Source organism: Jaculus jaculus, chromosome 13 (genome assembly GCF_020740685.1).
Source record: "Jaculus jaculus isolate mJacJac1 chromosome 13, mJacJac1.mat.Y.cur, whole genome shotgun sequence".
Classification (NCBI taxonomy): domain Eukaryota; kingdom Metazoa; phylum Chordata; class Mammalia; order Rodentia; family Dipodidae; genus Jaculus; species Jaculus jaculus.
In genome coordinates, this window is record NC_059114.1 from 19,114,088 (window position 1) to 19,140,888 (window position 26,801).

At 49.1% G+C, this 26,801-nt stretch overlaps 1 protein-coding gene across 3 annotated transcripts in view; it reads left to right on the forward strand.

Annotated features, from left to right (window-relative positions):
- Spring1 (SREBF pathway regulator in golgi 1) overlaps nucleotides 1-26,801 on the forward strand; it is a 44,838-nt gene that overhangs the window by 1,576 nt on the left and 16,461 nt on the right. The window contains exons 2-5 of one of the 3 annotated variants that reach the window (XM_004664154.2): nucleotides 12,438-12,594; nucleotides 17,141-17,292; nucleotides 17,741-17,854; nucleotides 19,724-24,327. In XM_004664154.2, coding sequence (XP_004664211.2) covers nucleotides 12,438-12,594; nucleotides 17,141-17,292; nucleotides 17,741-17,854; nucleotides 19,724-19,807 — 507 coding nt within the window. In that variant the 3' untranslated portion in view covers nucleotides 19,808-24,327. Of the gene's footprint in view, nucleotides 1-12,437; nucleotides 12,595-17,140; nucleotides 17,293-17,740; nucleotides 17,855-19,723; nucleotides 24,328-26,801 lie in introns of those variants that run through there. The other 2 variants (XR_006633156.1, XM_045132022.1) reach the window with 2 other exon arrangements.

A 26,801-nucleotide genomic window follows, 5' to 3' on the forward strand; every position in this document is an offset into this window, starting at 1 on the left:
ACCTTGTGCATCTGGCTTTATGTGGGTACTGGGTCCTTTACCTACAACAGAAATCTTGATTCTTCTCTACCATGTTGGCTCCTCCCTCCTTGTCCCAGTCTCAACTTAGGTGCATTGCTGTTTACCAGGAAGTTGAAGACAGCTCTGTCATTCTTTCCTTTCTGGTGTTCCATGCCTACAAAACATTGGCTCTGCCTCCCCAGTGTATCCTGACTCTGCTCATTTGCCCTGCTTGTCTCTACTGTCGCCGTAGCCCAGTTTCTTCTTCCTTCCTTATATAGTCTTATTCTCCTCACCGCAGGGGAGGTAAACTTAAACAGTGATGCCATGGTGACACTCCCCCCGGGTATTTCTTGGGGTCCCTGTTCTGCCAAGCAAAACTCCAGGTTCTGTTCTAGGTCCTCTGTGTAAATGCAATCACTTTTGTGATTTTGGGTCAGGCTAAGTGAGTCAGGCCACACCTGTTGAGTCTGGGTGAATTCCTGCAATCCCTAGCCCATAAACTTGCTTTATTCTCTGAGGGGTGGAATCACTAATGAAGGGTTTCCTGTTTGTGGGCTTGGTCTCACCTCACACTTGGTTGTTGGACATAGTTTTCTTGAGAACAGGAATTTGTGTGTCCTGTTCACAGGCATCCCCCCTTCCCAAGAGTACTTCTGGGCACTTCGAGGGAGCTAATATTGATTGAAAACAAAAGTCTTAAAAATTTTTTTTTTAATTTATTTGCAAGGAGAGAGAGAAAGAGGCAGACAGGGAGAGAATGAATGGGCGCACGGGGGCCTTTTGCCGCTGCAAACAAATCAGATGTGTGCACCACTCTGCGTCTGGCTTTATGTGGACACAGGGGAATTGAACCCCAGCTGTCAGGCCTTGCAAGCAAGCACCTTTAACCACTGAGCCATATTCCCAGCTCCTTTGCGGCCACATTTTTATTTATTTATTTGAGAGTGACAGAGAAAGAGAGGGTGGGAGGGAGAGAGAGAGAGAGAGAATGAATATGGGCCCACCCGGGCCTCCAGCCACTGCAAATGAACTCCAGATGTGCCTCCTAGTGCATCTGGCTTGTGTGGGTCCTGGGGAATTGAGCCTTGAACCCTGGTCCTTGTGCTTCACAGGCAAGCGATTAACCATTAAGCCATCTCTCCAGCCCAAGCAACCACATTTTAAATGCTTTAGCAAGCAGTCTTTTTAAAAAAAATTACAGTGAGGGTTTTTTTTGTTTGTTTGTTTTGTGTTGTTTTTTGAGCTGGGTTTCACTTTAGCCCAGACCTGGAATTCACTATGGAGTCTCAGGGTGGCCTCAAACTCATGGTGATCCTCTACCTCTGCCTCCCGAGTGCTGGGATTAAAGGCGTGCGCCACCATGCCTGGCTGAGTTTTTAGTTTTATTTAATAACTTTTTTATTGGCAACCTTTGTACATATAGATATGTACATATCATGATCATAATCCCTTCGTACCACTGTCTCTTTCCCTCTCCTGAGTCCCCCTCCATTGAATCCCCTCTTCTTCCAACTAGTCTCTCTCCTATTTTGATTTCATCATTTCCCCTCCTATTATGCAGGTATTATATAGGTAGCATCTGCCACTGTGAGGTCATGAAGACCATGGCCACTTCGTATCTGGAAGACAGCTTTGGAAGCTCTCCTCCCTTCTTTAGGCTCTTACATTCTTTCCTCCACCTCTTCCGCAGTGGTTCCGGAGCCTTGGAGGGTGAGATTAGAGGTGTTTCATTCAGGGCTGAACACACCACTGCCACTTCTTCTCAGCACTTTGGTGACTTTTGAGTCTCCTCAAGTGGTCACTGCCACCTGAAAAGAGAAGTTTCTCTAACCAAAAATGAGAGCAGCATTAATAGATGGGCATAAACATAGCTGTTTAGAAGGGAAGTTTGGTGGACCCACTGTACCCATTTAGTCAGACAATAGTAGTAGCTTCCCCCTAGAGCTTATGTGCTCTCCAGCCATAGGCTTTTGTTTGGGTTTTCAGTACCAAGCATGAATTCCCTCCAGTAGAACCAGCCTCAATTCTAATCAGAGAGCAGTTGGTTTTCCCCATAATAGACATGTCTCTGTTGCACCAGCTGGTACATTTGGCCCGGCTAGCCATCTGTAAAGCTTGTAGAGTCCACTGCTGGGTAAGACTGTTGATGACTTTATTTTATTTATATATTGGTGGGGCAGGGGGGAGGGGAGAAAGAGGCAGATAGAGAAAATGGGTGTGCCTCTAGCCACTGCAAACGAACTCCAGACACTTGTGCCATCCTGTGCATCTGGCTTATGTGACTTCCGGGGAGTGGAACATAGGTGCTTAGGCTTCCCAGGCAAGTGCCTTAAACACTAAGCCATTTTTCCAGCCCTGTTGATGGCTTTCTCCCCCAACAGGCTTCATAGCTCTTTACAGCATCCTGACAGCTAGTCAACAGGGAAGAGGCTTCCAGCTCAGCTCCAGCGTGACTTCTCTTGTGACTTGCAGCCCAAGCATGTGCAGTCTTCAATAGTAGGGTCTTACCATCTAGTTCTGGTAGGCAACCAAGAGCCTTGGCAGTACTCTGTAATGTTTGATGTGGGTGGGAGCATCCGGGGCCTTCCTGACCAACAGCACTTTGGAAGCTATCCTGTCCTGCCCCTGACACTAAAAATTTTCTGCTAACAATCTATGGCTTCTGGGCACAGCGGTATCAACTATCACAGAGGACTTCTGTCTAAACTCACCCTCTCTCTCTCTCTCTTTTTTTTTTTTTTTTTTGTTTTTCAAGGTAGGGTCTCACTTTAGCCCAGGCTGACCTGGAACTCACTATGGAGTCTCAGGGCACCCTCAACCTCGGGCTGGTAGGCTTTGCAAGCAACGACCTTTAACCACTGCACCATCTCCCCAGGCCCTAAGGTTTAGTTTTTCAGAGTAACCTCATCCACATCCAGGGTGTGGGTCCCTGAGACCCTTTCAGGGAATCTACAAAGTCAGAGTGATTTTCAGAGTTAACACCACGTTACTGGCTTTATCTTTTTTTTTTTTTTTTTTGCTGGGGTGACCCTTTCCCCTGTGGTATACAAGTGAGTAAAAACAGCCATAGGTACCTTCGCATGCTGCAGAGCACTGGCTTCAGATCACGTTCCTCACTGCCCTGTGGGTGTTTTAATTTAATTTAATTTTTTTAGTTTTTCAAGGTGGAGTATTGCTGTAGCCCCGGTTGACCTGGAATTCACTGTGTAGTCTCAGGCTGGCCTAGAACTCACGGTGATTCTCCTACCTCTGCCCTCTGCCTCCTGAGTGTTGGGATTAAAGGCGTGCACCACTATGCCTGGCTAACTTTTTTAAAAAAATTATTTATTTATTTATTTGAGAGTGACAGACACAGAGAGAAAGACAGATAGAGGAAGAGAGAGAATGGGCATGCCAGGGCTTCCAGCTGCAAACGAACTCCAGACGCGTGCGCCCCCTTGTGCATCTGGCTAACGTGGGAGCTGGGGAACCGAGCCTCGAACCGGGGTCCTTAGGCTTCACAGGCAAGCGCTTAACCGCTAAGCCATCTCTCCAGCCCCCTGGCTAACTTTTGTTTATTTATTTATTTATTTGGTTTTTTTAGGTAGAGTCTCACTCTAGCCCCGGCTGACCTGGAATTCGCTATGTAGTCTCAGGCTGGCCTTGAACTCATGGTGATCCTACTACCTCTGCCTCCTGAGTGTTGGGAGTAAAGGCGTGCACCACCACGCCCAGCTCATTTTTTATTTATTTATTTGAGAGCAACAGACAGAGTGAGGAAGAGGCGGGTAGATAGAGAATGGGCAAGCCAGGGCCTCCAGCCACTGCAAACAAACTCCAGATGCATGTGCCCCCTTGTGCATCTGGCTTACGTGAGACTGGGGAGTTGAGCCCTGAACAGGGGTGCTTAGGCTTCATAAGCAAGCGCTTAACTGCTAAGCCATGTTTCTTGCTTTTCCTTGAGAAGGAAGCAGTAAAATGGCTGATTTTGCCAAGTCATGATCCTCGAGTCCCGTGTGCATGGCACGGAGGGAGCTCGGCGCGCACACACGCGCTCTGCATGCTCGAGTCTGGTGGTTGTCTTGAGGAAGAGCACTTGGCAGTGGAGTTGGAAACGGAACCAGCCACTTTCTTCACACCACACCATTTTTATGTGGAAGAGTGAGTGATAAACTGTAGTTACTCAGATTTGGGTGTTTGGTAGACATTGAAAAGTTGAAAATGAATGGAGTGAGCCTGTTCCTTCACAGAGACATCTGATGTTGTTTGTTGCCAAAGATAAAATTCAAACCTTCCAGTGAAAATTGGACTTTTTGGAAACTGTATTTGCTACCCTGAGCTTGTTAACTTCCAACACTTGAAGACTTTTACATTCGATTACTGGTGATATTAACAAATGTGATGAAAATGTGTCAACATTTGGCAGACATGCATAAGATGTGTTGGAAGTGCAAGACACATTCGTGGATTTTATTATAACGAGGCCTGAAGCCTTCGTTGACGTGGCTCTGAGTCTGCGTTGTTCTGGACTGTTGCTTGTAATTTTACAGGGACATAATTCACACTCACGTAATTGCATAACTCACCCAAAGTGTACAAGGCATTGTTTTTTCATAAATTCAGAGTTGGGCAGTGTATTATGTTCTCCAGGGGAATGGAGACGATAGAATAAATATGTGTTATAAAAGGGGTTTACTAGATTGGCTTGCAGAATACAGGCTGGGCAATCTAACAACAGCTGTCTGCAGGCCGGAGAGTCAAAGAACCAGGTCTCCGCTCAGTGTACGAGGCGGGACGCCTCAGCAGTCCCATCTGGCACTGAAGACCTGGCGGATTCCTGGATTGCCGCTGGTCTTAGTCCGTGTTGGCAGGCTGACAAAGCTGGGTTCTGATGTCCACAGAGGATAGCACCAGGGTAGATGCCCACCACGGGCCACTCGGCCAAATGTGTTGTGTTCCCCTAGAACCTCTTTATTTAAAGTCTGCCGCCAGAAGGGCTCGTCCAGCAAGGGGAGGTCTTCTTCCGTCCATCAGTCCTTCCTGGAAACGAAGTGTGTCTCCTACTTGACTAGAATTCCACACTCACTGGTAGCTCTTACCACAGCTGCGTTTTAGAGCACTGCCCCCCTCCCAGCTGTAAAGAGTCACTCCCCATTGTATTTCTACAGATTTGCACAGTGTAGGTGTTCCATATGGTCACATGTGGTCTTTTGTGACAGCCGTGATGTCCAGCATTGCAAGTTGAAGCATGTCTGGAATTGCTCATGGCCCAGTGTCCCCTGTGAGCACCTGTCTCATTCTGCCCAGTCACCATCGATGGGCACTTGGCTTATTCCACCTGTTTAGAAAAGTTTTTTTTTTTTTAATTAATTTGTAAGCAGAGAGAGAGAAAGAGAGAAAGAGAGACAGAGAGAGAATATGAATGAGAATGGGTGTGTCAGGGTTTCTAGCCACCACAGACGAACTCAAGACACATGTGCCACTTGTGCATCTGGCTTTAGGTGAGTACAGGGGAATTGAACCCCAGGCGCTAGGTTTGCAAGCATGCGCCTCAACCGCTGAGCCATCTCTGCAGCCCCCACCTTTTGGCCATTATGAATGTGCTCTTATGAACATTGATTTACAAGTTGTGTGGACCTGACTCCATTGCCTGAGTACAGACCTAGGATTGAATCGCTGGATCAGACCCTACGTCTGACTTGGAGGAACGGCATAGCTGTTTTCCAAAGTGGCTACAGTGTGTGCAGTGACCTTCTGAGATACTAGTGTGGGGCTCTGTGTCAGGTATAGGGCCATGTCGCCCAAAGTCGTCTGCGCGAAGTGGGTCCTCCCTGAGCCTCAGCCCACACAGCAGTTGCACCAGATTGAACTCAAGGCCAGCCCCAGGCTGTAGCTGCCTCCCGTGGAGCCAGACCTTGCTCATCTTGTCACTAACTTTGCTTGGAAAACTTTTTCTCACACAAGATGTGCCAACATATCGTGAGTTCATTATTGGTACTTGTAAATGAGCATATACTTGATTTACAATAAGTATTTGAGAATTTTTCTTTTTCTGTATGGTAAACGTAAGCCCACACATCATCTGCAGTTTCAAGTGAATAGCCCTTTCAAAGGTCCTGGAACCAAAATCTCCAGCAGTACTGGCCTGGCCCTGTCCTGTGTGTGTGTGTAACTTCTGAGGAGCACAGGGACGGGCTCAAGGACATGTGGGAACCAGAGATGAGGCCGTGATCGCAGGTGCTCCTGGGCACCCCAGGCTCTGCCCAGGACGCCAATCTCCTGGAGCCCACGTGGCAGGCAGCCTTTTGCTTAGGGGGTGGTTCACTGGTCTTTGCTGCTGTGGATGCCTTATTTCTTTGTTTAAAATCGTAATTAATGCTTTCGGTGGTAAGTTAAATTGTTAGAAATGGGAGCATAGGAGAGAAGTGATGGGGTGGTAGGGCAGGGTGCCATGAGTCATCAGTGCCTGGTGACTGGGGGTCTGTCTGTGTCAGTTACTTTCTTGTTCCTGACCAGGAGGAGTAGCTTAAGGAAGGTAGGGACTTATTTCAGCTCGCCGTTCCAGAGTAGAGTCCGTTATGCAGTCATGACTGGGCAAGCAGGACAGGAGCAGACCACCATGGACACGTCCTCACTGTGGGGGGAGGTTTGAGAGCGCGTGGTAAGGGGCTGGAACACCTCAGCCCTACCTGGAGACACTGCCTGCAGCAAGGCTCTGCCGCCTCCTGGTTCTGCAACCTTCCCAAATGGCACCACCAGCTGGGGAGTACAGATTCAAACACAGAACTCACGAGTCTGTGGGGGACATGTTACATTCAAGCCACCACAGGCACTGCCTTGCACGCGTGTGTCATGCCCAGCACTGAGAGTCAGGTCCCCACTTTGCTGGAGATAGAGTGGTGGCCAGGTGAAGTCTGCTCTCTGAGCGCCTGTAATCGGCTGCGGCAGGGAGGGAGGGGCTGTAAGCAAAAGGATTTTAGGTAAGGATTTATGATGCAAGGCACCTTGTCACAGGGTGGCCTGGTTGAGTGGCAGGGCACGCTTAGCTCCTGGAGGCTTTGGCGTGAGGTGAGAGTCCCCGAGTGGCGGTGCACGTGTCCCTCTGTTCGTTCTTGGAGCGACCGTCTTCAGTGGTTCAGGTCCCACAGTTGTCACAGGGCTGGTCTCAGAAGTCCTTGAAAACGTATTACCATCCTCAGCGTTAATGTGATTAGCTATGTAAATTGGTGCCCACTTAGATCTTATCAAAAGAGACTGTGATGAGTCATGAGAGACTTGCTAATGTGTCATTTTGTTTTCTCCCTGATTAACCAACATACATGTGCTTCCTGGGAAGTTGGCACAATACCACACAGGGCAGAGGAGTGGGACAGTGACCAGCTGTGTATCGATGGACATATCTTCCTCCTGCCATTATTGCTGTCTGTGGTTGAGTACTGTTTTCCTCACTTAGCATACAAGTCTTTTATATTTTTTGTTTTGTCTTTTTGAAGCAGTCTCCATTTAGTCCAAGCTAGCCTGGAACTCGGCAGCATAGGCGGGCCTTGAACCCAGAGTGCTCCTCTTACCTAAGCCTCCTGAGTGGTGTGACTGAAGACCTGTGTCCACACTCCTGCCATTTTCACCGCCTGTAAAAGTTCATTTTTTTCACAGCTGTAATTTTCCACTATTAGGCTGCAGTTTCCACACGTTAGACATTTGGGGCACCCGTGGCCCTTATAACTCCTCCTTTTATCTGACCTGTAAGACCTTTGACAGCAGTGTTGAAGTGCTTTACTGTGTACATGGGTTGTTTTTTTTCTGACTCATTTATTTATGAAAGAGAAAGTCAGTCACGGCCTGTGTCATCTCACTCCACTTGCTGCCCTCTTAGCAAAGCTTTGCATATTCATGTTTAGGGCCGAGTTCAAGTTTTGGGAGGATCTCCTTCCTGTTTACCACAAATGTAGTCATGGGACCGAGATCCTTCTGGGATGTGCTTGCCCATGAACTCTTGTTTTCTTTCAGGAAGAGAAACGGGATAGCTTGGGAGTGATGTTGAGAGCATTTCCACCCTGCGGTGAGGGCCAGTTTGCCGTCCTCTCATCAGCCCTGGCCGACTCCGTGGTCATTCACGCACCCATAGTAATGTTTGTGGCACTGCTGGACTTGCGCCTGGGCTGGTCATCAGCTAGCCGATCTGTGATCAGCACAGCCCAGTGGTGTGAATCCACAAAGGTCAAGCAGGGTGCTCCAGGGGAGGCCTGTGTGCAGCATCTACTGTTGCTGATCGTTCCGTCCTTTGAAAGAAACCAGGGAGGGGAGAGCAGGTGGGAACCCACCTCAGAGGACTGTTTTACATTGAGAACCGTGAAGGAGGGACTCCAGCTTGGTGGGCTTTGGAACAGTATATCACAAACGGTTAACGAACTTGTGGAAGCTGTTTGGCATGCTACGGCAGTTACTGCACATTAGTGAAGAGACTTTTCTGAAGCCTGCCCCTGAGTGCAGTGTCTTCATCATGGCAGAGCCAGGTCTGATGTTGATCTGTGGAGGATGTGCTCATCAAACAATGGCATGTCAGTGTGATGGATATTTATGCAGCTGTGGAAATGTGATTATCTAGATAATGCAGGTACTTGGAAGTGCTCTGTCTAGTTAGTGTCGAGTGCAAAGCACCCTCATTTGTGGTACAAACCAGGGTTTCAGGGCAGAGTGAATATTCAAAACATACAGCTTCTGACAGGGCTGAAGGGTAATTTCATCTTCAAGGTTGATAAGTTTGTTTCTTTCTTATTTTTTTATTTTAGAGAGACAGAGAGAAATAGAGGGGGAGAGAGAATTGGTGCACCAGGGCCTCAGCTGCTGCAATCGAATTTCTGATGTTTGCGCCACCTTGTGGGCATATGCGCCCTTGTGCTTGCTTCACCTTTGTGCATCTGGCTGATGTTGGATCTGAAGAGTTGGACATGGGTCCTTAGGTTTTGCAGGCTAGTACCTTAACCACTTAGCCATGTTGCCAGCCCAGTCTTGCATCTTTTCAAATAAACCTTTTGTTTTGGAACGATGATGAAAGCTTAACAAAAAAGTTTCCAGGATCATATAGCTCCTCTAGACTCTTCATTTAGTTTTTCCTGCTGTTAATACTGTATGTTTTACACACTTTAAAAGTAGTATTTCAGGGATGCACTATGACCAGTTTTAATTACTTGCATTCTTCCCACAGTCATAGCGTGTGGTTCTGTTCCCGTCTCAGCTCTTGACGCGGCTGCGTGTGGTCGCGGCGCGTGGTGCTCCACCTCTGTCTGCTCCCTGCACCCGGGCACATACGGCTGTGCTTGCTGCTGCCGTGTGCGGCGGTCTGCAGCTGGCTTTGTCACTCACACCGTGGATGTCTAGTGGTGTGCTGCCTGTGGATCCTTTGGAAACGCTGAGTGGCAGTTTGCACACGCAGAGATTGTCTTTGTTGTGCGGAGGTAGGCTCAGCAATGAGGCTTGTTTCACGCACACCTAATCTAGTGCAAGTCACACTGAGGTCGCTTCCTCCAGAGCCCAGCTGCATATGAGTCACAGCCCCAAAGGGTCACGTACCTGAACATGGGGGTCATGAAAATTGGCAACAGTAAAAGATTTCTAAACATGCAGTGATCAAAAGTTGATTCAAACTCCAATGCATGTTGATTCCAAGGTGTTTCTGGAAGCGCTTGATTGTCGCGTGACACGGCCTCACTGTAGCCGGTTCTGAACATGCACACACTCTGCGCCGCGCGTGCCAGCACCCAGCAGTGCCAGCAGACGCTCCTGAGACGCCGGCTGAGAGTTGAGCTATGCTGTGTTAGGACTTGCACTTTTACTGCTCGTAAAGAAATAGAAGTGTGGAAAACAGACTTTTAGTATTTCCAGGCCATCATTCCTTAACATGAATCAATAAATATAACTGGATTGCATTGTATTCAAATGTTTGATTTTTGTAAAAATTGCTCTATGAAGGAGGATCGCCATGAGCTTGAGGCCAGCTTGGGCTGCAAACAAGTTTCGTGTCAGCCTGGGCTACAGTGAGACTCTTAAGAAAAAAAACAAAGCAAATTACTGTTTGATTTGCTGATTTGAATTCGTAAGAAATTGCATAAAAAATCGTTGGATGAATTTGCCTTGAGATTAGGACAGAAATTTCTAGTGATTTCTGAAATGGCCCTGAACATCCTTCTGCCTCTTTGTACTATGTGTTTATGGGAAGGGGAATTCTCAGCATTGACAATTGTGAAGTCACAGTATCAGCAGTTCTGAAAAAACATTTAAGATGTTCTACCTACTGTAGTTTCAGATGTGCAGCAAGATTTAATTCTTTATGCCCAAATAAGCACATCCATCTCACCAGTCAGCAAATGTATGATGAATGGTAAAATTATATATATACATATATATATGAATTATTGTAATTTTATGACTTATTATGAGTAAATATTTGATTTGTATGCCTCATTCATATGTCTGTGTATGTGTGTCACGTAGAAGTTTCTTGAGCGGGTTGGAGAGATGGCTTAGTGATTAAAGTGCTTGCCTACAAAGCCTAAGGACCCATGTTTGACCCTCCAGATCCCACGTTAGCCAGATGCACAAAGGTGAGGCAAGTGCAAGGTTGCACATGCCCACTAGGTAGCGCGAGCATCTGGGGTTCAATTGCAGTGGCTGAGGCCTTGGCACGCCAATTTGTGTGTGCGTGAGTGTGTGTGTGTGTGTTTGTGTATGTGTATTTGTTGCTCTAAAAAAAATTTCTTGAGCAAGAAGGGGTCACAACTGGAGAGAACTGGACATCAGGCAGATAGAGGTTTGATGGTCATGGCGTATCCATGCCACAGTCATTTCTGTGTGGTTGGGTTTCCTGATGTTTTCCCCCTAAGCCTCAGTGTGCTTCATACAAGCCATGATTTCTTTAGATGGTGCTGAGGAAGGAGTGCGCTGGGCCTCGGTTGTGAGGACCTGAATGTTGCCATGGTGCTGAGGAAGGAGTGCGCTGGGCCTCGGTTGTGAGGACCTGAATGCTTTCAGCCTTCACAGCTCTTCTCAGATGGCTTTCCTAAGCCATCATAAAGATCCTCTCCATTCTTCTAGAGTGCGCTCTGCCACCACATTTTCAAGGGTGCCCTCCTTTGTGTAAAAAGCCACATATCACAGATCGTTATAAAAGTCAGGGGCTTAGCTAGGTGGACTCTATGGCAGGAGGATTGCTGTGAGTTCAGGGCAGCCTAGCCCACAGAGGGAGACCCTGTCTCAAAAAATAAAAACAGCCCAGCCCCCCACCAGCAGAGCAAAATGAACACCCAGACAAGCCTGTGGTAGAGTCTCCTGGCTTGTTTTCCAGTAGCCGTGGCTGCCTTCTGTAGGTGACTTGCTGCCTCAGGCTTGCCTTATGTCTGGAAGTGGGTTCCTCTCTTCCTACTTCAGGCTCAGAAAGGGCCCATCCCAGAACAGCTCCTCCCTTGCACTCAGCTGGGCAAAAGGCTGTGTGGCCATGGTGGCTTCTAGAAAAATGCCATAAGGGTGACATGCTTCCTGTCTCTCTCAGGTGTTTGCTTGTTAATGTGCTTCATGTTGTCCTTTAGATCGGCCCCTAACTCAGTTTCCCATGCCCGTAGCTGCATGTGAGTGGGATCATATGGTCTGGGGGGTGTGACCACACGTAAGAGTTTTCCTCTTCTGCTTTAAAGATATTCAGACTTTGCCTTCTGCTCCATGCTGTATTTATTTCAGTATAAAAAAATGAATTAGAACAAGTTCAAAAGTTTTCCTCTACGTTTTTGTTTTCTAAAATTTTATTTTTGTATTCATTGTGTTATGCGTGTTTATCTGTGCGTGGGTGCACATGCCATGGTTCGCTGACACCTTGGAATCACAGATGCTGTGGTGCTTTGCACCTGGTGCCATGTGGGTGCTGGGGAATTACGCTCAGACTGGCAAGCTTTGCAAGCAACCACCTTTAACTGCTGAGCCATCTTTCCAGCCCCTCCAGATTTTGTTCACAGAAAGTTTTGTGTAGCTTCTACTGAGAGCAGCGCTGGGGCCATGCATGTGAGCGCACCCTGTGGGAGCATGGCTCTGCTATGCCACGTTTTCCTGCAGGTTTATTGTGTGGCTTTGTCCATTCAGGGGTCAGATGCCTGCTGGGCAAGCCTTTCAGTGTTCTGTCCCCTTGCTGTAGTTAATGAGATTGCAAGAAAAAGCTGCTCAGGCTGGAGAGATGGCCTAGAAGTTAAGGCCTTTGCCTGCAAAGCCAAAGGACCTGGGTTCAATTCCCCAGTACCCATGTAAGCCAAATACACAAAGTGATGCATGCATCTGGAGTTCGTTTGCAGTGGCTGCAGGCTCTGGTGTGCCCATTCTCTCTATCTGCCCCTCCCTCTCTCTCTAATGAATAAATAAAAATAAAAATTATTTTTAAAAAGCTGCTGTAACCTCCTCATCTGTGGTCTCTGCAGGAGGAGAGGGCAGTGAGAGATCGGAACCTCCTCCAGGTTCAAGACCATGACCAGCCCATCCCCTGGAAGGTGCAGTTTAACTTGGGCAACAGCAGCCGACCAAGCAACCAGTGCCGGAACTCCGTTCAAGGGAAGCACCTCATCACGGACGAGCTGGGTAAACTGACTTCTCCCTCTTTGCACTCAGGGTGGGGCTGGGCGGCGACATTCCTGGGCTTTTGTTTTGAGGTAGGGTCCCAGGCTGACCTGGAATTCACTATGTAGTCTCAAGGTGGTCTCAAACTCACAGCAATCCTCCTACCTCTTCCTCCCGAGTGCTAGGATTAAAGGCGTGCGCCACCACGCCTGGCCTGGGCTTGGTTTTGATAGGGATCCCTGTATAGGGCTGGTTCCTTGTTGCTGTTCCCCAGGGTGGCTCGTGCCTTTGTCCTTCATACCCTCACCACTCCAGGCTCCCTTCAACACAGGGAAGCCTGTTGGTTTGTGCAGGGGTTGTGCGTGGTGTATGCACGTACGTGTGTACCCCATGCGTGCATGTGTGTAAAGAGGCCAGAGGAAGGTCATCTTGCCGCTCATCCACATGCTTCTTTGAGACTGTGCTGTAGTCTCCTCATTGCTGGAACAAAGCACCCACCAAAAGCAGCTGATGGGAGAAAATTTAATTTGGCTCACAGTCTCGAGGTGAAGCTTCCTGATGTGGGGGAAAGCATGGCATGAGCAGAGGCTGGGCATCACCTGTGCCACAGCAAATGGAAAACAGCACCAGAAGAGTGTGCCAACTAACACTGGCAAGCGAGGGGCTAATAAACCTCAAGGTCCACCACCCAACAACACACCTCCTTCAGCAAGGCTCCACCTCCCCAATTCCCACCAGATGGGGAGCAAGTATTCAGAACACATGAGTTTATGGCAGACATCTGATACAAACCACCACAGAAGGGGTCTCACTGAACCCAGAGCTGCTATTGGCCACTGGATGACCAGGAAGCTCCGGTGATTCTCCAGGAGTGGGGTTGTTTACATGGACACTGGAAAGTCAAACTCAGGGCACATCAGGCCCTCTCGGGCCCTCCTGCCTGTGTGGCGGTCACTCTCACCTGCTGAACCATCTCCCCGCCCAGTGCCGCCAACTCAGCCTGTGGCTGCCGCTCAAGTGTGACCTCAGTCCCCGGCCCTTCTGCTGGTCTCATCTTGCTTGTCTGGTTTTGTCTTACAGGGTCTCATTCTGTAGACAAGGCTGGCCTGGAACTTAAAGCAGTCCTGCTGCCATGCGGGGCACATTCTCTGATCTTGTCAGATCCATTTCTATCATGGTAGAGAGCCCTGGGCCAAGAGCTGAGCTCCTCTTCGGCCCACAGTCAGGAAATAGGCTTGCTAATACATGGTCAGGCACTTTGCAGTGAACGATGGACATGTCCAGAGTGTGCTCCTCTGAGAGCACCAATAGAGGAAGGCTTCCTCACTTCCCTGGCTGGGTGAGGGGCCTCTAGGCAAGCCATCTGCCAGAGCTCCCACCACTGAAGGCTGCTTGGCCTCCCATAGACAGGCCCCCGGTGGTGCTTAGCCCGCACTGGTTGAATCTCCTCCTGTGCTGGGCACAGGCTGCTGCCATTCGTTGAATACCTCACTTGAGTTTTGCAATAGACCCGTGAACGTAGGTGCTGCCAACAGGTTAAGGAACTTGCTCAGGACTCCTGAGAACTCAGGTGTGCCATGAACACAGCACCAGTATCCCATCAGAAGGGTCACGGCTTCTCACTGTTGACGACCAGATGCTGTGAGAGACCCTGGCTACCTGCCAGCTCTTCTCTTTCAGTGAGTGGTTTACAAATTCCTAGTTTTTGTTTGTTTGAGGTGTAGGTTTTACTCTATTTCAGAGTCTTAAAACAGACGGATGGTGGGACGGTTCAAAGTGGCCTTGTGCTAGACTCATCTGTATAGGAAGAGACTGACCTAGACGGGCATGTGCTGATTTTAAAACAAGAACAGCGGTGCACTGTTGCTTTAAAAAATTATTTCCAGAGCCGGGTGTGGTGGTGCAGGCCTTTAATCCCAACACTTCGGAGGCAGAGGTAGGAGGATCGCCGTGAGTTCGAGGCCACCCTGAGACTCTATAGTGAATTCCAGGTCAGCCTGGGCTAGAGTGAGACCCTACCTTGAAAAAACAAAAACAAAAACAACAACAACAAAAAATCATTTCCATGAAGTTGTGCAGAAGTTGCCTCATGCAGAAACACATCTGAACTCTCAGCTCTGAGAGTTCAAGGCCAGCCTGAGTTATCTAAAAGTCACCAAACCAAAGATGAGATTGTCTGGAAATGATGGAAAAGGAACTTGCTCACCTAGGGGACAAGAGCTAGGAAACTTTGCACAAATGAGTTTCCATCAGTGACAAGCCATATTTAAGGTCTCATTTGAAAAGCAAATGAGATTGTAAATATCCTTTAGAAAAACAACAACAAAATAAAAGAGCAGAGAACACTTGAATAGAGGGACCTTAACTTCACTGAGGAGACACAGGACACACCCAAAGGTGGACCTGGGTGCCTTGGCTTGGTGTCCAGGACTCATTCCCTACACACGCAGAGAAGTTTGTCATTTTCTTTTATCGTCACTATCAAAACAATTTTCTTCTGGCTAGGTTAGGTGAAACAAAACCTCTTACTGGGTCCTGAGGAGAACATTCCCCAGCACCAGCTCATAAATTGATAATAATCCTAGAGCCACAGTTCTGTTTGACTCCACAGATACAAGGAGAGCAGTTTTCTGAAGAACACCTGGAACTGTGTGCTGTTTAGCAACCAGATGCCTCCATGAGAGGGTTGCTAAGGCAACACATTATTAAACAAGACGACCAGTTAGAATTACAAACTTCTCAAAGGTTGGAAGTTAATTTCCCAGACAGTGGCAACACATTTGCAGGTTGTGCTCTCAGGACTGTGGTGGAATAACATTTGTTAACCCGACTTACACATCACACGGTGCGGACGCGTACTGAAGCATAATGCTACCACACCTGGCACGCACTTCTTACATCCTTCCCCATCAGGTAGTGATAAAAATGAAGATATCAGGGCTGGAGAGATGGCTGAGTGGTGGTTGCTTGCAAAGCCTAAGGACTTATGTTCTACTCTCCAGGTCCCATGTAAGCCAGACACACAGTGATGCAAACGTGCAAGGCCCCACCTGCACAGGGGAGCACGCGTCTAGAGCTCGATTGTAGTGGCTGAAGGCCCAGCACGTCAACTCCCACCCCTCACCCCCCAATTAAAAAAAGACCAGTCTTTTGGGCTTGCCTCAAAAAAATAAAATACAGATAATATTTGCGTCAGGGATTTATAATACAAAATGAGAGGCCTGAATGAACTGCTGTCCTCAGAAGGTAGGACTGCTGATTTGGGGGTGACCTTTGGAATTCAAGGCTGAGTGCTGGAAGTGGGCACTGGGAGGGACATGAAGGCCTGAGGTGGTTACTCGTATACTGGGAAAGGACAGGACAGGCAGGTAGTTTGGGTCACATAGCATCTTACATCTTCCTGAGGTCGAGTCTCTGTGAATCATTTAGAATCCTGGGAAAGTGCTGGCTGACTTAGAATTTGTGTTTCTAACAACTGTAAGAAAGTGAGTCAGTTGTTGGAATGTCCTTGAAACATTTGCTCTGACATCAGAGTCATTTTCTCATTTAGGAAATAGCAACATATACAAGAAAAATAATTTTAAAAAGGCACCAGTTTCCAGTCACTGGAACCTCTCTCTCATATCCCTCAGGGCCTCTCTCTCAGTCGCTGCCTTTGCTGACTTTGTTTGCCAGAGCAGCTTCTGAAAACAAGCTGGTACCTCACCGAGCCTCGCTGTCTGTGGGCCGAGCGGGGCGTGCACCGTGCAGAGATGCTCGGACAGCTGCTCTGCCCCTGCGGGCCCGACTGTGCTCCTGGGAGCATCTCGAGGTCCAGGTGGTGGTCCTCATGGACTTGTGCTGGCATTTGTCTGTCCCACTCCCAGAAGCATGTAGGGAAATGTCTCTAGTCTCTGGCAGGAGATCATCTCTAACACAGATTGTGAAGGGACTGGACCGTGACGGGACTTCTCAGGAATGGAGGGACTTAGTAGTTTTTTTTCCTCCTTTTCCTATTAGAGAACTTTGTTTCCTAATTTCTAGGTGGGGAGATTAACATCTCTGGCATGTTCTTGTACAAATAATCTAAACATTTACAAAGGCAGACTGTGACTTCCTGTGTTAAAAGTCATCCTGATTACTGTAGGACAAGTACTTACATGATAGCTGTTAGGAGTGATTTGTTTAGTTTTTAAATCTGTAAAGAGCTCACTTTATGTGTGAATGCCTTGCTTCTTTTTATCTTCAGCTTTTTTCCAACAAGGCCTAGATGCAACGTTGCCTGTGTTGGAACAGGAAAGTGTGGTCGTGACTTGACATGGCGATGAGCTCTGTAAACATGTGACAGCAGACTGAGGTGGTTGTGAGGCTGTGACAACGTAGCTCCTGGGGATGGCCGAGGACCCCTACTTCTGTCAGCCTCTGTTAAAGGAAGTCAGCCCTGTCAAGTCCACTTGTGGCTCCCGTCTCTCGGGAAGCCGTGGGCTCCAGCTCCCGTCCCTTTGTTCACATTTATCCTGTTCCTGTACCCGTAGGAGGGATCTGGGAAGCTGCTAGCTTCATGCTGAGGTTAGTCTGTCACTTTCAGGCTACGTCTGTGAGAGGAAGGACCTGCTGGCGAATGGCTGCTGTGACGTCGGAGTCCCCAGCACAAAGCAGTACTGCTGTGACGGGTGCCTGGCCAAAGGCTGCTGTGGTGCCTATGAGCACTGTGTCTCCTGCTGCCTACAGCCCAGCAAGGTACAGGGCCCTGTTGCCCACTGCCTCTTCTTTCAGCCTTGCAGGGGATCAGCAGGCACTTCCTGTGACGCTCCTAGGGAAACTGTAGGTGTGACACATCAGTGCTATGCAGTGGCCTGAGCCTACTTCAAGCTGCTGGGGCTGGGGGGTGGTGGCACACGCTTTTAAGCCCTGCAGCTGGGAGGCCGAGGTGGAAATTCAAGCCACCCTGAGAGTACAGAGAGAAGTCCAGATCAACCTGGACTGGAGCGAGACCCTACCTAGGGGGAAAAGGAGAAAGCAAGCTGCTGGTCCCCTGCCATCTATGGCTCCTCGCAGATGGGACCACCGTATTGCCGTCAGACACCTGCTGATGCCCTCGTCCTGCATCCGGGTCTCAGGAGAGGAGATACCTAAGGTTACTTGGTCTGCAATTACTACCAGTACTAAATAACTTTCGTTCCCATAGCAACTTCTCCTGGAGCGCTTCCTTAACCGGGCAGCTGTGGCCTTCCAGAACCTCTTCATGGCCGTTGAAGACCACTTTGAATTGTGCTTGGCTAAGTGCAGGACCTCCTCCCAGGTCAGAAAGCAGGGCCGTCGCTAGCTGGGGGTGGCTGCTGAGAATCAGAGCTGGAGACAACTAGCAGAGAAGCTCTGGGGAGAGTGATGATGGAAAGGGGTTTGCGTGACATCATGTACCCCTTTGTTTATGGTGATGACGACAAACCCAAGCCAGGGAAGAGAGTTCAGGCCATATGCATGGTGAAGCAGGGCCAGTCAGTGTGCAGCTCTCCTGCTTAGCACCAGAAGTACAGTGTTACTTTCAGTCTGGGCAGAGTCCCCACACCTGCCACCCGAGTGAGGTCCTCTTCTGCCTGTGGCTGAGCCAGGGGCCTTGCAGCAGTCACTCCTTCAGAGGAGGCTGCACTTGGTCGGGGGACAGAGCTGAGGCTTACTTCAGGATTAGGGGAGTAGGGAGGTGGGTGCTAAAAACCACAGGCATACAAACTCAGAATCATCAGGCTCAGCATGAACCAGTATGCTGCTTTGCACAGTTTCTGCCGCCCAGAGCTGTGGGCATCTTGCCTGTCCATCAGTCTTCTGTCTGCCTCTGTGGTTGGGAACTTGTCACAGCCTTTTGTAAGATTACCAGGGCTGTTCACTGTACAAGCACGAGCCAGGCTGCTCTTCTTAGTGTCTCTTGAGATGACCGCCTCGTTTGTCATTCCCCAGTACTCGGTACCCTTTGCACGGTCTCTGTGTCTGCCTTACGATTTTCCAGCACTTTTGTCTCTCTCATTTGCCCAGAGAGCATCCCGTATCCTTGGGTGAGTATCTCAGGGCATAGAAGGCTTTTGAGAGCATGAAGAAGTTCCTGGCAGTCTTATTTGGCCGGACAGCTTCCCACTTGCATGGGCATTAAAGGAATTGTGGGGCTCAGTACTGACTTGTTTGATTCACACGCTTGCTCTGACCAATCCTGGGAGAGTGTTGTTTTTCTTAATTTTTAAATTAAGAAAAGTTTATTTGAGACAGAGAGAGAGGGAAAGTGAAAGAAAATGGGTGCACTTGTTAGTCACTGCAAACAAACTCCAGATGCATGTGCCACCTTGTGCATCTGGCTTACCTGGGACATGGAGAATTAAACCTGGGTCCTTTGGCTTTGCAGGCAAGTGCCTTAACCACTAATCCATCTCCCCAGCCCATATTTTCTTTCTGTAACTGATCAACCCAGGAGTTATTGCCAGTGTTAAGTGAAACTGCTTTTTTTTTTTTCTGGTGTCTTTATTGTAAATAGAGATTCCTCAATGGCCTTTCAGTGTGTTTGACAGCCAGTGGCTCGTGGAGGGAGTTTGGCTGCATGTCTGTTAAGTGGGATTAACACTACACTGTGGTTGCTTAGCATTAGTCCTAGGCTAATTAATGAGCTCTAACTTAGCCAGAAACTCAAGTTGCTTACATGAAAATGAATTGCTGAAAAATTCAACATCAGGGAGGCTTGTCTGGTTTAACCGCCCTTGCCACGTGCCCAGCTAAATGAGGCTTATTTTGTGGTGTGGGGATTGGCTCATCACGGGCCTTAGCTGTAAGCTTCATGAAGGCCACTGGCAGTGGTGTGCCGTAGTCTCAGCAGGGCCTGAGTTTCTGTGGAGCAGAAGGTCAGGTGTAGACACCCAGTGCATCTTAATCGGTTTCAGGTGGTGTGAGGAAAAGTCGTTTGCTCAAGCTGCTCAGCACACAGCCAGTTGTTACAAAGCCCCCTGGTGGACAGAACAAACAGGGTCTCGGGGTCTTATGTCAGTTTTCATGCTCCTCATTGGCATTCAGTTCTGGGCATCCTCTTTAGTTCCAGAAGGTACCTTGGCTTGGTCCTAGGAGGTGGAGAGTGTCTGGTGGTGGCCGTGGGCCTGCCTTCTCTCATCGGGCTCTTGTCTTCCTTTGCTGACAGAGTGTGCAGCATGAGAATTCGTACCGGGACCCTGTAGCGAAGTACTGCTATGGAGAGAGCCCGCCTGAGCTCTTCCCCGCATGATGGGATATGGAGAATTGGCAACCTGAGCCAGCCTGGTCCGGAGAGAAGATGAGGTGGAAAGCCACACAAGGGCCCCGTGGCCTTGGCCATGTCCTGTGGTGGTTGGCGTTGCCTGATTGCCTCATAGCGTGCTGAAGCAGCTGGATGGTCTTTTCTGTGGAGCAGCCCTCCCCCGAGCCTCTTGTCAGCGCACGCTGGGGAATGTGAGAACCAGTGCAGGCCAGACATGGCCCTGGTACCTCGCGGGGTCCCAGGACTGCTGGTCAGTGGCCCAGTGTTCACTTCCATTTTGATCCAGCCCTGGACGAATGCTCCCTGGACTTCTGGGGGCACTGAGGAAATGCAGTGTTTTGTAGGACATGCCTGGCTTTTCCAGCTGAATCTGTTACTCTGTCTCCTTGAGTTTCAGAAGTTACATCGTTCCTTCACCCAGATGGAAAGGTTTGTCTCAAAGAATGCGAGCATTCTTCCTGGGTCATTGTTGTTGGTTCTGTTCTGAAGAACATTTGAAGAGTGGTCCTTGATCACAGCCTCATGTCAGCCCTGATACTCAGAGGTACCTAAAGCCTCAGAGAGGCCACTCCTCACTAAGCTGGTGAGACTGCCTGCAGCTGGCCCTGTGGGCCTTCCTGATGCTGGGTGTGCTCATGTCCCTGAGGTGACAGCTGTGCCTCCGCCAGAAACCCCTGCTGGCTGTCCTGGAGGAGTCCATTCCCTTTTCCTCGCCATTGTTGAAACCCCTCAGCGATGGAACAGTCCCCCGCCCTCCCCCCATCCGTCACGGGAGCCAACATTGACCACTAGACCGTGCACATTGTACAGTGCACATCCATGTTTTCTTGCTTGGCGTGACAGGTGTAAATGTTTGTTTCCTTGTAATTCATGAAGAAGAAAAGAAAACCCACCTTCCCGTGCCAGGCCTGTATGAGTTTGGTGTCCCTGCTTAGTTGGAGACGACCCTGCCGGGCATGGCCTGGCGCACTGCAGCACCCCGGACCCATGAGCTCGCAGTGCTGGGCAGTTCTCCCGCCGGCTCTGCTTCAGAATCCAAGGTTAAGACGCGGTGTCTTTGACTCTCCCACCCTTGACTTGAGGGGCGCATCCACACACGCAGCCCTGCCAGCCCTCTCACTGGCCCTGGGTTGAGCCTGGTTGTGTTTGGCTCTTCAGTTCTGGTTGATTTGGGGCTGGGGGTTTCGCTCAGTGCACTGAGGACTGGTTAAGGTCCTGGGTTTGGTCCTTGGCACAGGGAAAACAAAACATCTGTGGAGCTGACCTGAGGGGGGTGAGGGTTAATTTTTTTATTTATTAGAAAGAGGAAGAGTGAGAGAAGAGAATGGGCATGCCAGGGCCTCCAGCCACTACAGATGAACTCCAGACACATGTACCGCCTTGCGCATCTGGCTTATGAGGGTTCTGGGAAGTCCTTCGTCTCCTCAGGCAAGCGCCTGAGCTGCGCAGTTTCTTTCAGCGGAGCCTTTTCGTGGAGCCAGCTTGGCCTCCAGAGTGAGAGTTCCCTTTGCTTCCTCCTGCTGCCACTTTCACCTCCCCCCGTTCCCCACATCCGCCTGCTTCAAGGGCCACTGACAGGCAGTGTCTGTTCTGTTGCCTTGTGCTCAGGGTCAAACCCAGGGCCTTGCGCTCTGTAGTGAGCCATACCCCTTCTAGTGAGATGTTTCTGTAGTGTTAGCTACCAGAAAATCTGCCCTGTTTATGTGGGACTTGCAGGTGTGTATTCAGTGTGCTGACACAGGCTGGTGACACCTGGACGCTCTGGCACTGTCATCCTTTAGTGTAACTAGACGTGTGCCTGAGACAGTCCAGGATGGCCTCAAACTGAGTACGTAATGGAGACTGCCCTGCCCCCCCTGCCCAGGTGCTGCGTTACCGGTAGGTGTGTGTCATCCTGGCTGCCTGGGTCTGAGAGGTGTCCTCCTGGGTTGGCGGTTGGAGTCGGTGCGGTTCTCTCTGCTGAGCTCCTCTTCATCTGAGCAGAGACTGGGACCCAGATTTCCCATGAACAGTTATGTCACGGGTCAGCCGTGCCTGCAGACAGATCCACTGTGACTTGGCACTCGAATGGCACATTTTGCACATTCTGTGAGTTCACTGCACCCTTGCCATTCGAGAAGCCAGCTTGCTTGTGTTTCATGCACAGATGAGAAAGCAAAAGGTGGTGTTGACTCAAGTCCCCACCGAGGTCCAATGACAGAACCAAACAAAAGCTTCTTCCCGCCTCTCCTGCCAGCTCGGCACTGAATCGCCCTAGGCTGGCGCCCTGGGGACCAGATGGATTTCACTTTTCCAGGCCAGAAGAGGGAAGAGGTGGTGGACACACCCAAGTTAGGCGGGTCATGCAGAGGTCATTTTTATTTGGACCTGGAGTTTGTTTTTATTGTGCTTTAATCAAGTAGGGGTGTGTGCACTGTTGGAAATTCATAGCACTTCTGACCACATGATGGCATGGGCCGCCGAAGTGCCTGCATGTGGCCTTGCTCCCACTCAGGATCCCTCACCCCCACTCTGTTTGTCTTGGCTTCCCTTGATAGAGTCTCTAGAGTCAGGGACCTTTAGTTTTGTGTGCTGAGCAAAGACGTGGCACGTGTTGGCAGTTTAAGAAAAGATTCCAAAGGAGAAAACACCTTTGGAACTTAAGGAAGATGAATATGAAGTGTTCCGGGCTCAAGATAATTGTGTAACTCGGGCGTTCCCCTCAGTTCTAAACGCTGTCTCCGTCAGCTATGGAGATGCCCTGCAAAAGAAGCCCACGGGGAATGAAGAGGGTTTCGAACCAGGCTTGTAAAAGAGTCTGAGGCCGGAGAGATGGCTCAGAGGTTAAGTGTGCTTCTTGAACAAGCATGAGGAGCTGAGTGGACCTGACACCGGCCAAGTTCCAACTTCCAGATCCCATGTAAGCAGCTGAGCATGGTGACATGTGCCTGTCACTCCAGCCCCACCAAGGGGAACAGAGATCTAGGAATTCTCCAGGCTCCTGAGAAAAAGCAGCATGCTCCTGGTGTCTGTAAAACTGGTTCAAACATGAATGGGTGGAAGGTGATGGAGCAGACACCTGGGTTCTTCAGGCAAGGGCTCCCTGCCGCAGGTAGGCACGCTTGCGTATATGCTCCACCACGCACACAAGCAAAAGCAACGAGGGTATGACCTACCTTCCTCAGTCATGGCCGTAGCCCCATCATGGGGAGCCAGGACAGAAAGGTGAGCTCTGGGCATCTTGGAAAGGCCGAGGAGGCCTGCAGACCAACCACCGTAGCTCTAGCCTACTCCCAAAGGCTGCCACGGACCTCCTGGGATTGGAGAGCACCTCAGTTGGGGAGCAGTTCCGCACCCAACTCTTCCCATCCTCAGGATTTGCAGGTTAAGTCGCTAGTGCCTCCAGCTATTGTGGAGCTGGCAACCTCCTCACACTTCTTAGGAGTGTGGCAGGCAGAGTGCTTCCCTCCAGAGCCTCAGGCTTTCATCTCTAAAGTGGGATCACAGGCCTGTGTCACCTGGATTTGCAAAGAAGTGTTTCTGAGAGCTCAGGCCACTGCTTGACAGGAAGCCCACGTCTGCAGATTGTAAGAGCCGCACCAGGTGGGGCAGGCTTCTGGGGCAGGAAGAGGCTAATACAGGACTCCCAGCCACTTTCTTTCTAGCAGTAAGAACTTGGGCTCTGTGGCATGCAAGCAGAAAAGCAGCCACGCAGAGCCAGAGGGTTTACAAAGGAGGGCAGGGAGTTGGGGAGGCAGGGAAATCACCAAAACCAAATTTTGGAAAATTCCATAATGAAACCTAATACTCGTATACTAATTGAAAATAAATAGGAAAAGGACTTGTACTAAAAATTAAAAATTCAGAAATATATAATGATGAAAATAATAACCTAAAGTCACATAACCAAGAGAGAAACAGCAGCTCTTTTTCTCCATGATTTTCAAAGCAAAAACGGGGATGTTTTCCCTCTTAAAAACAATCCTTGTAAGTTTCCTGCTTACAGGCCTGTGTGACACTTTGAAGGACCTTGGTGTCAGCTTCGGGGATATGCAGCCCTGTCACTAACCACGTTAAGGGACATGTAACGTGTTTTCAGAGGTGGGTTTGTCTTTACAAATAATCCGTTGAGGATCTGTCTGTACATGGCTGCCGGTACTTTCAACATTTCTCACCTAATGTGCATGGGAACTGTCTGTCACCACTCTCCTAATAGACGTAATAATTGTCAAGGTTTTTTTTTTTTTTTTTTGCTAAAGGGTTTCCATGTTCCAATTTGTATTAATTTTATTATCTTTAACATCATAATCCTCATGTGTGTTAGAATTCATACTGAACAATGAGCTCTGAGTTGTAAACAAGGGTTTATGTTTTGTACCTGTCTGTATGTCTTCGTAAGTTTAGTAATACACTATTAATGTGTATTTATTTAGTTCCTAATGAGATGAACTCCATTTTACATTTTGTTCATTTATTGTTTGTATATGGTGAGTGACCTCTTCATGATTTGATAAGTTTTCCCCCAATTACTAGAGTATTCTTTTTAAAAAATTGATAATTTTTATACATGTGTATCGTGTGTATTGGTCTTAATCCCGTCCCATTGTCTTCTCTTGTCCCCTCTTCATTCCCTTCCCATTGAACCCCTTTTCCCCAGCTACTTCCTATTCTTCAATGTTTTTTACCCGTGTGTGTGTGTGTGTGTGTGTGTGTGTGTGTGTGTGTAGAGAGCAAGTATGGGGGTGTGTGAGTGAGTGAGTAGGGGAGATGCGAAGAGTCTAACTAGGGTTGCCTGCATGAGTCCCTGTGAAGGTTATTTACCAGAGCATGTGCAACTTGCCACTGCTACGCCTCTGCAGAAAACGTCCCCCTCCTCCAGCAACTGACTGATTCCTCAGGAAGAGAGATGGACTAGGAGCAGTCCTCAGTGCATGAAGGAAGCTCTAAAGAATTGGTCATGAATCTCCTCTACTTTCTTCCTTACCATCTCTGCTTTTCTTTTGTGACAAGCGCCTCACTGTGTACCCCAGGCTAGTCTCGAACTCTCAATCCTCACACCTCAGCCTTCCAACTGCTGGTACCCAGCACCCTCCTGAACCCCGCCATTCGAAACAAGTAGCACACGTATTCACAATTCTTAGCTAGGAGCCACCTTGCCCTCTAAGGACATTTGACAATGTCTGGAGACATCGTTGTCACGGGGAGGAAGGTACCACTGACCCCTAGGGGGTCGGTGGGGCAGGGATGCTCAGTTCCACACTGCCTAGGACGGGTTCCCCACATGGGTTGTCAGTGCTGAGGTGGCTCTGGTGTCTTGTCTCCACCCAAGGCTGAATGGAGCGCCCTGGAATGCTGGCTTCATGTCGCCCCGCTGAGTTCTGCTTCCAAAGTGCTACTGCTGATTAAATCCACTCCAGCCCCACAGGCCGGGCTGCAGCAGCACAGTGCCGCTCAAAGCCCAGCATCATCACCCTGCCACGGAGTGACCGTACTGCTCCGGATCCACCCGTCGGCCGAGTGAGCTGGAAGCTTGGAAACTCCGGCCTCCCCTCCATGCCCAGTGTGACAGCAGCGCTCAGTGGCGTGGCGTTGGGGTTGGGGTTGGGGATGGGAGAAGGGCGTGGGGCAGTCCCTACAGGTGCCTCTTAAGAAACTAGTCAGCGGGGGAGGGAATTAACATGGGATTTTTTTTTATAATCATGGAAAATGCTAAAAAAAAAAAAATTAAAAAAAGGAGTTACAAAGTGTAAAAAAAAAAAAAATCAAAAAGAACTGAAAAAAAAAAAAAACCTAGTCAGGCTGGAGAGATGGCTTAGAGGTTAAGGTACCTGCCTACAAAGCCAAAGGACCCAGGTTGATTCCCTAGGACCCACATAAGCCAGATACACAAGGTGGTCCACATGCCTGAAGTTTGTAGCGGCTGGAGGCCCTGGCATGGCAATTCTCTCTCAAATAAAAATAAAATACTTTTTTTAAAAAAGGAAAGTAGTCATTCTACTTTTTATGATGCATCATTTACGTAAATGGTCAGAATAAAAGCAAGTGCTTTCTTTTGGAACATCCTCATTCCTGTGGTGTGTTGGCATTGCCTTCCAGGCCAGATTCTGCCTGGGTGTATGTTTGGCATAGTTTTATCATGGGGTGACTGTAGCCTTGGGTACCAGCATTGGGTTTCACTCAGCCACGTGTCTAAAGTACAGCCTTTAACGCTATCAGCAACAGATCAGGTTGGCCAGGGTAGAGACAACGTGACTAATCCCAGCACAGGCGGCTGAGTTGGGGGGATTGTGAGTTCAGGGTCAGCCCACATAGTGAGACCCTACCAAACAACCAAACATAAGACAAGTTGCCAGTTAAAACCACCTGTTGAAACATAGTTTTAACAAATAATCTATACCAGTTGTATCTTGAGACTGTACTTGCTATGGGGCAGAGGGACCAAAGCATGTCAGTCTTGGAAGTGGGTTGTCTTGCGCAGTGCTGCGTGTGGCCTCTGGTCAGAAAGCACATGCAGGCAGGTGGTCCCCTTCAAATGACGAGTCTACGTCAGCGGCCCAAGATTCCAGACTGTTGCCACTCCTGTTACTAAAAAATGTAGGGCTGGGGGAACTGATTAGCAGTTAAGATGGTTGCCCGCAAAGCCAAAGGACCCAGGTTCGATTCCCCAGGACCCATGCAAGCCAGATGCACAAGGTGGCGCATGCCCGTGGAGTTCGTGTGCAGTGGCTGGAGGCCCTGGCATACCCATTCTCTCATTCTGTCTCAAGTAAAAATAAACAAATGTAAACATGCACACACGCGCGCATGTGTGTCCTGTTTTACGTATGGATGCATTCTAGCTTTTGCCTGTAAGTCCCAGAAGGGAATCCTTAGCCACTGAGCCAGCTCCCCAGTCCCAGTCTCTCTCAGCATTTGGGAGGCTGATGAGGTAGGACAAATCCAAGGTCCAGGCCATATGCTAAATCGTTGACCTAAAAAAAAAAAAAGGAATCAAATAATTTCC